At 49.9% G+C, this 12,523-nt stretch overlaps 1 protein-coding gene across 1 annotated transcript in view; it reads left to right on the top strand.

Annotated features, from left to right (window-relative positions):
* Positions 1-1,657: 1,657 nt before the first annotated feature.
* nxph1 (neurexophilin 1) overlaps positions 1,658-12,523 on the top strand; it is a 35,424-nt gene continuing 24,558 nt past the window's right edge. The window contains exon 1 of the mRNA XM_030348184.1: positions 1,658-2,125. Within this exon, the coding sequence (XP_030204044.1) occupies positions 2,069-2,125 (57 nt within the window). The 5' untranslated portion in view covers positions 1,658-2,068. The remainder of the gene's footprint in view (positions 2,126-12,523) is intronic.

The raw sequence follows: 12,523 nt of genomic DNA, 5'->3' as shown, positions 1-12,523 counted from the left end.
TGGGGGGGGGGGGGGGGGGGGTCCAGCGGTACCTGTATCTGGGGGTCATGAGGGGGGGGGGGGGGGGGGCAGTGTACCTGATGGAGACCCCTTCAGCAGGAGCTTGTATGACTTGTTACACACATACTTAGGAGTAGGTTGACCTTACGCGACACATTACACCCTCTTCCCCCACCAGGTCCGCAGCGTTACGAACGGCGAGGGGTTGAACAGAGCCTTTCAGCTGTCACAGAGAGCGCCTCAGAGCACTCACTGAGGTTCTGCGCCGTGTGGTTACCCGCCCGGGGACTGGACTCACCTCCACTCGTTAGTGTTAGCTAACGAGTGTCCTGTGTCCCGGCACATACAACTGGAAGACCCATCGTCATTGGTGTGATTGACATCTGTGTCCGCCCTATAGGGACCCAGGTAGGGTCTGTGGAGGCGGGGTCAGTGAGAGCCCTAGGGGAGGGTTCTAGGGGCAGGGTGCAGGTGGAGGTGGTCCGTTGTGAAAGTGAAGAAGGATAACAATTTGACTCCAATCCTGCATAAATGGGGGTGGGGGGGGCTGGACCCTTGACAGGACAGACCAGGTGATACCTGGGCTGTAAGTAACCCTGCATTGACTTCAGGTCGGGCACTGCTGTTCGGTTCACCCCCCCCCCCCCCCCCCCCCCACACTCTGGTGATTTATCGGTGCTGGGTGTGCTCCGCCGGGTGGTGCCGGCGTGCTGGCGCTCCGGTGAAGGCTATCGGAGAGCTATTCAGCGGCGCTCCATCAGCGCCGGCTGCTGAGTTATGGTGACAACGACCGACCAGAGCAGTGTTGTAGCAATGAGACCGCTGCCGATTTATTAAAGCACACCCGCTCCTCTCTCTCCCTCCCTCTCTCTCTCTCTCTCTCTCTCTCTCTCTCTCTCTCTCTCTCTCTCTCTCTCTCTCTCTCTCTCTCTCTCTCTCTCTCTCTCTCTCTCTCTCTCTCTCTCTCTCTCTCTCTCTCTCTCTCCTCTCTCTCTCTCTCCCTCCCTCCCTCCCTCCCTCCCTCCCTCTCTCTCTCTCTCTCTCTCTCTCTCTCTCTCTCTCTCTCTCTCTCTCTCTCTCTCTCTCTCTCTCTATCTACCCATGCTTCCCTCCCCCCACAGTAAGACCCCCCCCCCCACCCCTCCTGCACGGCCCCCCCACTTGCTGTCCCAGGGTAGAGCTAATAGTTGTATTGAATCAAATCAAAATAAAATAGACATTCGAGTTATCCTTGAAGTGACCAGGGAACTCAAAGATATGACTGTGATTTCCAAATCCTTCACTTTGTAAGCTTATGTTTGAAGTGGAGGAATGGAGAACCAACTTCCTGTCCTCCATGTTTATTGTGACCGTGGTTCTGTAGGTCTGGAGCGTCTTGGTCCCGAGCGCACCGAGTCCGTCCCTCGTGGGTAAAATGGAACACCACTCGGGCTCAGCCCCGTCACACCAACAGCCAAGGGCACTGGTCTCCTACTGGTTCTCTTTTCTTCGTCTTCTTTCACGTCTACATGAAAGACTCCGGGAGGAGGGGGGGGGGGGGGGGGGGGGGGTGCGTGAACCTTGCCAATTTTAACCAATCTCACGCGCGACGCACACACACACAAACACACCCACCCACCACGGCGTGGCTCGAGACGTTTGTAGGCGCGCGTTTGAGAGAGCGCGCGCAGTATAAAGCGCGGGTTCTTCAGCGCGCCACACCGGTGCTCCTCTCAGTCCAGCCCTGCTCCCCCAGCCGCTCCACGCACGAGATCATCCCACGCCGGGACCCCTTCGCGCTCAACCGACCTCCACCACCTCTCCCAACCTGAACTCCCTTAAATATGACCGCGCTATAATCTTGTTTTTGGATTAACTCTGTTGGAGCCCTTACTCTGCGCTCCTGTAGTAGCCTCGCCAGATTCCCAGTACCAGCGTTAGTCCGGCCATGGGGTGTGAGGTCTCCCGGTATCCGGGCTGCTGAAGGCGCTGCTGACCGGGCTGTGAAGCGGATGGCAAGGGGATTTATGGTCCGCGAAGAACCAAGAGCCAGAGCCGGGAAATAAGTGGAAGTTTGAGGTCCGGGAGGATGCAGGGGACGTGTTGGTGCGCCGTGCTGCTGCTGCTGACGCCAGCCCTTTACCTGGTGAGTCCCCCCCGGACCCCGCTACCTGGGAACCTTAGACACGTTAGACGTGTTAGACGTGTTCGACTTGTTATACATGGAAATCTTTTTTTGTGTTGTTGTTTCAGAAGTGTTACGTCCTTAGATCTCCGTTCTGGCTCCTGTGTACAATAATGCCTCAGTGGAGGAAGCCGCACGCGCGTAACGCCTTCCCCAAACTTGGGATTCGAACCCACATGGAGGAGGTTCACGTTAGACTCTCCGATGCGTCAGCGGATAACTTGTGCTGCATCTTTTGTGGTTTAACTGTGACGACTCACCGGTTATTATAATTTATTGGGATGTAATGTTGCTCAACTTGGATTCACACGGAACACGTGCAGGATAAAGGTGGAACGCAGCCCCCGTGGAGCAGTGAAGAGTCCAATCCCTGACTAGGGAATCGAGCCGATACAGAGTCCATGGCTGGAGTGCATGCGAACCAGTATGACCAAACCAACCAGTATAGCGTGAGCTCCTCAGACAGACCTCATGATGGCGCTCTAACATGCCAGTAGGACCCCGGACAGCGAGCATCGAGCAGAGAAGGGATTCACACCGGGGAGCAGAGACAGCCGCTCCACGGTGTCTCTCCATCGGCTCTCTATCGGCTCTCTATCAGCTCTCCATCGGTTCTCCTTCGGGTCTTTATCGGCTCTTTTATCGGCTACTTATCTGACATAGAGCGACATAACTTCCTCCTCTCAGGAGTAGAACGCTGCAGCAGGCGGGAGGCCTTCAACTCGTCTTATCTTAAACGTTAACGTATAGGTTCACTTACGTAAGACCAGAAAACCTGCTTTAAATATTTACAACATTCTTAAACAAATGTTTGAATAAATTATAGGCCGTGTATAAACTGAATATCTACCGTATTGCCATCTATTTAGATGATCAGCCTTTTCATTTCGAAGCTCTTTTATTCCCCTGTTTAGGCTAAATATGAATTTAGATAACGGTGAATCTTACAGTATAAACCGGGTGAATTCATCACATGTTTCCTTATAAATAAAAAGTGTTTAATTTAGACAGATAATTAGTCTGGTGACGACAGGTCTGGCGTGTTCTCTGTTTGCTCAGCAGGCCGACATTATCCTGGAGATGTTAAACTCCTTTAAAAAAAAAGGTTTCAAAGTCACTCACCTGCTTGTAGCCCCTTGCGTACACCATGTTTCTGTGTGAGGATATAGGACTTTATGAGGCTATATTACGACCATCAGAAATTGATTTGATGAACACACACTGTCACTTCATTATGCGTTTATCTTCTGTGCCTGAAAAATATTGAATATTGAAGGCTGCTTTCAGCATTAGGCTTTTAATTTAAAGTCCGGTTTTATATTGTGAAGTTTAGCGTGCTTCGCTTTACTGCTAGGTGCATTGATTTGTAGATTAAATCCTATTTCACGGCCAACCCTTGTCGGAGCTCTCCGTGGTGCTGAAACAGAAAAGAATGAAAGTTCAGAATAATCCGAGCTGTTGCCGCTCACTTATTGTCTGTTTCTGTATTGCTGTATTTTTGTTGCCTTTTTTTTAACTCTGTGTGCTATGAAGAACGGATCTTTTGGCTCATAACTACGCGTGTTGCCTTTATTTTTTATTTTATACTAAAATCTAAAGAGAATACTATTCTTCACCCCTGCGTGGGAATCATACCCGTACAGCATACAATGCTCTGGGTTCAGACGACCGCCTGCTTATTTTATAATTCCTTCTGTAAGACTGAGGTCTAAATGGACCATAAACGCCGAGTAGAAGTCCAAGGTTTCAGCAAATAGTATTTCTGTTTTGTTTGGTGCGGATGTCCCTGATGTTTAATAAGATACAGCGCGCTGCTCAGACCGCTGAGGCCTCGACGCTGCGATCCCATATGATCACGACATGTTCTGTAATGGAACAGGTCCCGTCACTGTGTTGGAGGAGGTAACACGGAGACCCTGTGGGCCTGTGACGCACTGGCCTCTATCAGTTCCGCTCACCTCTCCTCGCGCGTGTTACGTGCCGTTTTATCCTCACTCCCGGGGATTAGAAGTGAACTCAGAGTATTTTATTCCGCGTTAAAGACCCCTTGTCTCCGCTTTAAGCCTCTTGTCTGAGCCGCGCGCTCTGACCCCAGCGTGCCGCGCGCTCTGACCCTCCGGGCCGCGCGATCTCTATGAGGAGGCGCCGTGTTTCTCAGAGGGCCACGAGCCTTAATGTATCACGGCGTTATGAAGTCGTACTGCTGTGAGCCCATCCCGTTGTAATAATTAAATTCATTTAGTTGTGTTCCTCAATTTAATCCCTTCCTCGTGTCTCCTCCTGACCACGCGACGCAGTATAGACAGGCGCGCGTGCCCGCGGGTCCGCCTGCAGAATGCGCGGTTTTCTCTCGTTTTTGTCCCGCGCAAAATAGTGTGAATTTGTTCTTCTGATTGCCTGACGCACTACCCATAATTCAGCTGTATTAACTCGGACAGTAGCCTACTCGGCGCGGTTTGGACTCACGTTGTTATTTAAATCTGGACAGCGGCTATAACTGTAGTATTCAGTCTCATCCCCCGCTCCGGTGGAACGAAGACCCCCGTTTCCTCTGGTCCGACGGTAGGGCAACATTAGCGCAGAGCTCTCAGAGAGGAGCTAGGGCCCCGGTCCCGCTAGTCCGACGGTAGGGCCCCCCTATAGCGCCGGGCTCTCAGAGAAGGGCTGGGGCCCGGAGTGCCGGGCAGCCGTCTGACGGAGCCCTGCTCCAAATCCAAGAACCGGGGACGAACACATAAAAGTCGATGACAACTGTTGATTGCATTAGTCCCCTGCATGCATATAATTAAGAGCCGCATTGTTGTATAAAACACATTTATACGTAAACGGTCTATTTGATTACATAGACATGTAAGCAAGACCAGGTGAAAACAGTTCACACTCAATGATCACAGGCACACCAAGGACAATAACACACACACACACACACACACGCACGCACGCACGCACGCACACACACACACACACACACACACACACACACACACACACACACACACACACACACACACACACACACACACACACACACACACACATTGTGTGTTCTTCAAACCAAGGTCCATTTGGTGGGTTCTTAAGCCTATATGTTCCTTTTGTATGGTTTGTTCTTGGTGAACTATCTTCGAAGTACTTGTATAACCTAACCTCGAGGCTGTAGGGTCACAGCCCTGAGAACGCTCTCCTACTGCAGGCCCTCAAAGAGATCCCTTCTGCGCATGAGCTGGGGAACACAAAGTATATATATATAGGTGTGTGTAAGTGTAAAATCTCCCTTAATGATTCAGGCCCTTCTCCACACAGCCTTTATTAAGTTGTTGTAGAAGAAAAGAGTATGTGTGTAAATCAACTCGTACATTTTCAATTCAGCGTTGAAAATCAATAAGGTGTTGTGTGGCTGTGTTCACCTTCATCCACACATTAGATTGAACTGCCGATCCTCATCTCCCTTACGCTGTGTGTTACTCACATGCACACACACACACACACGCACGCACGCACGCACGCACGCACGCACGCACTCACGCACACAAACACACACACACACACACACACACACACACACATAAACACACATACACACACACACACACACACACACACACACACACACACACACACGAACACACGCACACACGCACGCACGCACACACGCACACAAACACACACACACACACACACACACACACACACACACACACACACACACATATAAACACACATACACACACACACACACACACACACACACACACACATGCACACACAGACACACACACACACGCATACACACGCACACACACACACACACACAAACATATAAACACACATACACACACACACACACACATGCACACACACACACACACAAACACGCCCGCACACGTACACATACACGTGCAAGCAAACACACACACACAAACACACACACAAACACATATACACACCCACACATAAGCACATAGACAAACACACACGCATATACACAAACACGCACAAGCACGCATATGCAAACCCACACCTACACACGTACACACGCACGCTCACATGCACCCATGCACAAACACACACACACAAACACACACACACACACACATATACTGTACGCGCACACACACGCATTTGGAAAAACACACACACACGCACGCATCTGCACACACACACACGCAACCAAGCTCATCTGGATTGTGCCTGTTTGAAGAGCATCTGGTCGTGAGCATATCAGCGTGGTTCATCACTTTTTAAAAAGCCAATCGACTGTTTAAAGCAGACCTCTGCGTGGCTCGCTCCAGCTTGTAGCGCATCAATAATTAACCCTTTTAACACATGGAAATCCCTATTTAAGCATGAGCAACGATGAAATATTATAAATCCTATTGTCTTCCAGTGATATTGTGTTGACGCAAATGAATTTAAGCGATATGGTAGTTAACAGAGTTATTCATTTAATTAATTAAGGTATGAAGATATGTCATCAATTAAAATGTTTATAATTTTCCTTTTAATTAAAAATATAGAAAATGTTTAACATCTTCTATTGTTTTTAAATGTATATTTATTTCAAAAGTCTTATGAATGTTTCATTTATTCAGCATGGGTTATTAAATTCAGTTGCTGATGTAATGAAATATGTACTAATATTTACTCTAATTGGAGCCAATAGAATACATTTTACAACCAAAATATATAACATAAAGAGTATAGAGTTAACCAGTCTCTGATTAAAAAATAATTTTCCATTCATAAAATCCTAGATGAATTATTGTTAAAGTTGAACATAGCCCTACTCACTCTATTCAACTATTCATTGTATTGTCCGCTGTGGTTTATGTTTACTCCTGGTATGAAGTAGTTCCTAAATACAAACCAGTCAAATGAATAATAAATGCTGAAGCCGTTTGTACACCAGATCCTTACTTCATATTAGCTATACATTCGTACAAGTCCACGTGTGATGTGAATCACGTAGTTGACCATCAGAACAGTGACTGGCTCCTGAAGCTCCTAGAGCCAGCACTGTCTGCATGTCTTTGTGTGTGTGTGTGTGTGTGTGTGTGTGTGTGTGTGTGTGTGTGTGTGTGTGTGTGTGTGTGTGTGTGTGTGTGTGTGTGTGTGTGTGTGTGTGTGTGTGTGTGTGTGTGTGTGTGAGTTTGAATTTGTAGGTGTGTCTTTTGTGTGTGGGTGTGTCTGTGTGTGTGTGTTTGTGTGTGTGTGTGTGTGTGTGTGTGTGTGTGTGTGTGATGGTTAGAGTGTGTAGGTGTATATTTGTGTGGGTGTATTTGATTGTGTGTGTGTGTCTGTCTTTGTGTGGGTGTTTGTGTGTGTCTTTTGTGTGTGTGGTGTATCTTTTCTGTGTTTGTGTGTGTATGTGTGTGTGTGTGTGTGTGTGTGTGTGTGTCTGAGTGAGTGTGTGTGTCTTTGTGTGGGTGTGTGGGTGTATTTTGTGATTCTGTGTGTGTGTCTTTTGTGTGGGAGTGTGTGCGTGTTTGTGTGTGTGTGTGTGTGTGTGTGTGTGTGTGTGTGTGTGTGTGTGTGTGTGTGTGTGTGTGTGTGTGCGTGTGAGTGTGTTTCAGCGTGTGTGTGTGTGTGTGTGTGTGTGTATATCTGTGTTGTGTACAAGCAGATACATCCATACTCTTGTAGATGTGATGGCACCTCAAGGTGACCTGCCCTGGCTGCTGCAGCCCCCTTCCTCGTCCACAGACCCTAATGTGATCCTGTGGTGTCCGGGGGCCGGGGGGTCCCCAGACATCCAGATGTTCTCTGGAAACACAGGAGGTAAACAACAGAACCATGACCTTGGCTTGACAGCAGCTCAATTTGGTGCTTGGACTAAAGCTCTGTGGCTATAGTTATTTTTGTGAAGTGCTCTTATTGTAACTTTTTTAATTTGAATATACTTTCTCTGTATTACCGAGCAATTTTTTAATCAAACCGATAGAGGCCTGCTCAAACTCGTAGAAATTCTGCTGGTCGCAAAAAACGAGTAGGCAATGGATGATGATTGTGATGTTTTCAATGGCGTGTAATTGGGAAGGAAATCCCTGGTGATTTGTTAGGCTGCCAATATTTCCAGAGAACAATCGAGCGGACTCAATTTACTAAAGTGGAAAGGAATGGGGGGCTTGTGTTTTAATGTTCTGTTATGTGGTCTCAGTTGGTTCTGTTTGCGTGTTTGTGTCACACACACAAACACACACACCCAAGAACTGCATATGAGTGTGTGTGTGTGTGTGTGTGTTTGTGTATGTGTTTTTCTGTGTGTGTACTGGTGTATGTGTGTGTGTAGGCGCAACGTGTGTGTGTGTGTGTGTGTGTGTGTGTGTGTGTGTGTGTGTGTGTGTATGCGCAACGTGTGTGTGTGTGTGTAAGTGTACGTGCTGGTTTGTGTGTGTTTTCGTGCAGGTGTATGTGTATTTGTGTGTGTTTTGTTTGTGTGTGTGTGTGTGTGTGTGTGTGTGTGTGTGTGTGTGTGTGTGTGTGTGTGTGTGTGTCTGTGTGTGTGGACCAGGATGACTCTCTGTACTCCAGGTGCCAGCTCAGTGATTAATGATCCCCACTCCCACTCTCTCCCCCCGACCTCGCGCTGCTCCACTTTTTCAATCGCATTCCTAGTTCACAGGTCAGCCCCCCCCCCCCGCCGCCGGGCCCCCGAGGGCACCGGCTCCCGGAGAAATCTCACAATACCTTTGGCCCCGGGGTCGTGGTCCTCAGCGACCTCTTTACCTGCCGCTCCTCTTTATAGAGCCATCTCTTTGTACTCTTTTCTTTGTGTGTGGCACCACCTGATCCGTGAGACCTACGAGGGCCCCGCAGGACAGACCTCTGAGGGCCCCCCGGAGGACAGACCTACGAGGGCCCTGTAGGACAGACCTCTGAGGGCCCCGGAGGACAGACCTCAGAGTCACCTTGTTCCACCTCTTCCTCTACGGCCCAATCCCATTCCTACCCCTTACCCCTTCCCCTTCCCCCTTCCCCCTTCCCCTTACCCCTCCCCCTTGTTTTGAAGTGGTAAGGGGAAGGGGTAAGGGGATGAGCATCAGCGTGGTTCATCACTTAGGCCCAATCCCATTTCTACCCCTTACCTCTTCCCCTTACCCCTTCCCCTTAACCCTTCCCCTTACCCCTTCAAAACAAGGGGGAGGGGTAAGGGGAAGGGGTAAGGGGTAGAAATGGGATTGGGCCTTACTCTGGTACCGCCTCTCTAAGTAACTCTTGTTGGGCTCCAATCAGCTCTCCTTGCGAGGCTCACAGTAGTTATTGAACCTGACCTGGGGTGTTTGTAGTTCAGATCGTTACCTGTGGTCTAATGAATGCAGCACCACACCGCATCGTTTGTCTCCTCTATGTTAACGAGCTGCTGGCCCCAGCCTTATAAACCATAATTGGCTGAGACAGAACTTAACAAACCCCAATTAGACTGTGTGGATGAATAATATTTATTTCAGATTGAAGATTACTGGTTCTATCACACAGTTTTGCCAATTCCCATTGACTCACTCTCTCTGGAGGACATTTCTCTCCCCCAGACATTCAAGAAAGACTAGTAATTTTCCACTTTCATGTTTGGTATTCTTGGCTCAGTCCTTGACCTCTTCAAGCAGTGAGTGAACGGAGGTCTGATGTTCTATAACTCATAATTGCAAATGGTGCTGAACAGAGGGTCAAACAGGGCAGCGCTGTTTAAGAGACATACTCGGAGCGACCCTTTGCCTGGAACTCATGTCCATGTGTTCTGTGGACCATGGTGCCCCCATTAGCAACCTCTCCCCCATCCCCCCAAACGTGCCTTTACCATACCGCATGTCCCTTCTCACCAGAACTCAATAAAAGCAGCTGGGGTTCTTGTTTGAACCTGTGTGTTATACCTGACCTGCGAGTAGACCAGAGGAAATTAGCAGGACTCCATCACCATCCCACCGCCTCTCATCCTCACTGAGACCAGAGCCTTCTGGTGCATGCTCTTGGTTCAGGCGTTGGAGTGTGTGTTGGGGGGCAGGCGGGGGGTGGGTCCTCAGTGAGTGAGAAAAAAAGAGAAGAGAAAGGCTGGGTGATGGATTGCCGCCCTTCCCGGCCCACCAGCCCACTGATGGGCTCGATGGACCTGTGAGACGAGACGGCCTGGAGACTCAGGCTCCCTCCTGCTTGGCTGGCTCTGTTTGTGTGTGTGTGTGTGTGTGTGTGTGTGTGTGTGTGTGTGTGTGTGTGTGTGTGTGTGTGTGTGTGTGTGTGTGTGTGTGTGTGTGTGTGTGTGTGTGTGTGTGTGTGTGTGTGTGTGTGTGTGTGTGTGGACCAGTGCATATACCAATGGGTGCACTGGTGTTTAAGGTTGGGCAGAGGCACCCCCCTCCCTGGGTGGTGGAGAGAGGGGTGGGGACACCTTCACAAATGCACAATATGTACTGTGAAAGAACAGCGAAAGACAGTTACTGTCTGACCGGGGATCAGCAGCTCCCTGGGGTCCCCTGGGGGCCATACGCTGCTCTGGGGGGCCTTTGCTGTTGGCCCTGGTTTCTGCTGGACAGAGACCGCGCCTCCTGGGAGTCATGACTACCAGGTGTAAATTATGAGGTCATTATTATTCAATTATGAATGGACTGCAACGAGACACACACATACACACACACACACACACACACACACACACACACACACACACACACACACACACACACACACACACACATATTCCCACACATACAAACACACACACACACACACACACACACACACACACACACACACACACACACACACACACACACACACACACACACACACACACACACACACACAGATACACACTCACTTACACAAACACATGCACACACACCTTTCCTCATTTAACAAGGCAAAATGAGCTTGCATGTTTTTGTATTTTTGTGTAGAGAAAGGCAGAAAGGGGAGAGGATATAGGGAATCATAAAAACGCATAAACAACGTTGAAATCAACGTTTTATTATTATTTGAAGTGAAATGTTTGCAGTGCTAATGAGCAGTGACGGTATTACCATAAAGTAACACCTTTTCAACAAGCGCCTTCCTCTAATCGCCACAACCAGGCGTCATGTCCCGTGTTCACCAGCAGAGAGACGGGCAGGGTGAACACACGAGGCACACCCGAGGTGATCCAGTCTGAGGGACATTAGGTTCCACATCTTTGAGTGTTGTGTTTGCAGTTGTGCGGCGCTCTAATGTGTTTGTCAGCGGCGCTGTGTCTGCCCGGCCGTCTGCGCGGCGGCGGCGGCGGCGGCCCTGTGCAGCTCTGTTGTGACTGAATGGACGGGCGGTAGGAGCATTACGCAGGAGGAGTGTGACACAGCCCGCCACCCCCCTCCTCCCCTCCACGACGTTCAGACAACTCCTCTGTTATTAAGAGGAAGGAGTGTTGGAGCCACTCCACACAGCCAGCCCCAACCTGTCTGTCCCCCACACTGCTGTTACCGAGAACCTGTCTGTCCCCCACCGCTGCTGTTACTGAGAGCTACCCCAACCAGTCTGTCCCCAAAACCCTGCTGTTGACGAGATCCTGTCTGTCCCCCACGCTGCTGTGACTGAGAGCTACCCCAACCTGTCTGTCCCCCTAAACCCTGCTGTTACCGAGAACCTGTCTGTCCCCCAAACTGCTGTTACCGAGAACCTGTCTGTCCCCCACGCTGCTGTGACTGAGAGCTACCCCAACCTGTCTGTCCCCCAAAACCCTGCTGTTACCGAGAACCTGTCTGTCCCCCACGTTGTTGTTACCGAGAACTACCCCAACCTGTCTGTCCCCCACGCTGCTGTTACCGAGAACCTGTCTGTATCCCTTGTTACGGAGAACCTGTCTGTATCACAAGCTGCTGCTATGGGGAGCCTGTCTTTCCCCCACATAACAGAGAACCTGTCTGTCCCCCCACACTGCTGTTACGGAGAACATGTCTGTCTCCCACTTAACGAAGTACCTGTCTGTCCCCCACACTGCTGATAGGGAGAACCTGTCTGTCCCCCACGCTGCTGATAGGGAGAACCTGTCTGTCCCCCACGCTGCTGATAGGGAGAACCTGTCTGTCCCCCACGCTGCTGATAGGGAGAACCGGTCTGTCCCCCACACTGCTGTTAGGGAGAACCTGTCTGTCCCTTACGCTGCTGATAGGGAGAACCTGTCTGTCCCCCACACTGCTGTTAGGGAGAACCTGTCTGTCCCCCACGCTGCTGATAGGGAGAACCTGTCTGTCCCCCACGCTGCTGATAGGGAGAACCTGTCTGTCCCCCACACTGCTGGGGAGAACTTATCTGTCCCCCACGTTACGCAGAACGTAGTCTCCGTAACGAGGAAGATTAACCTGCTAGCGGTTCTCTAGTTCATAAAGGAGCAGAGCC

This window comes from Gadus morhua, chromosome 22, assembly GCF_902167405.1.
Source record: "Gadus morhua chromosome 22, gadMor3.0, whole genome shotgun sequence".
NCBI lineage: Eukaryota > Metazoa > Chordata > Actinopteri > Gadiformes > Gadidae > Gadus > Gadus morhua.
This window is presented reverse-complemented; position numbering and strand designations above follow the sequence as displayed.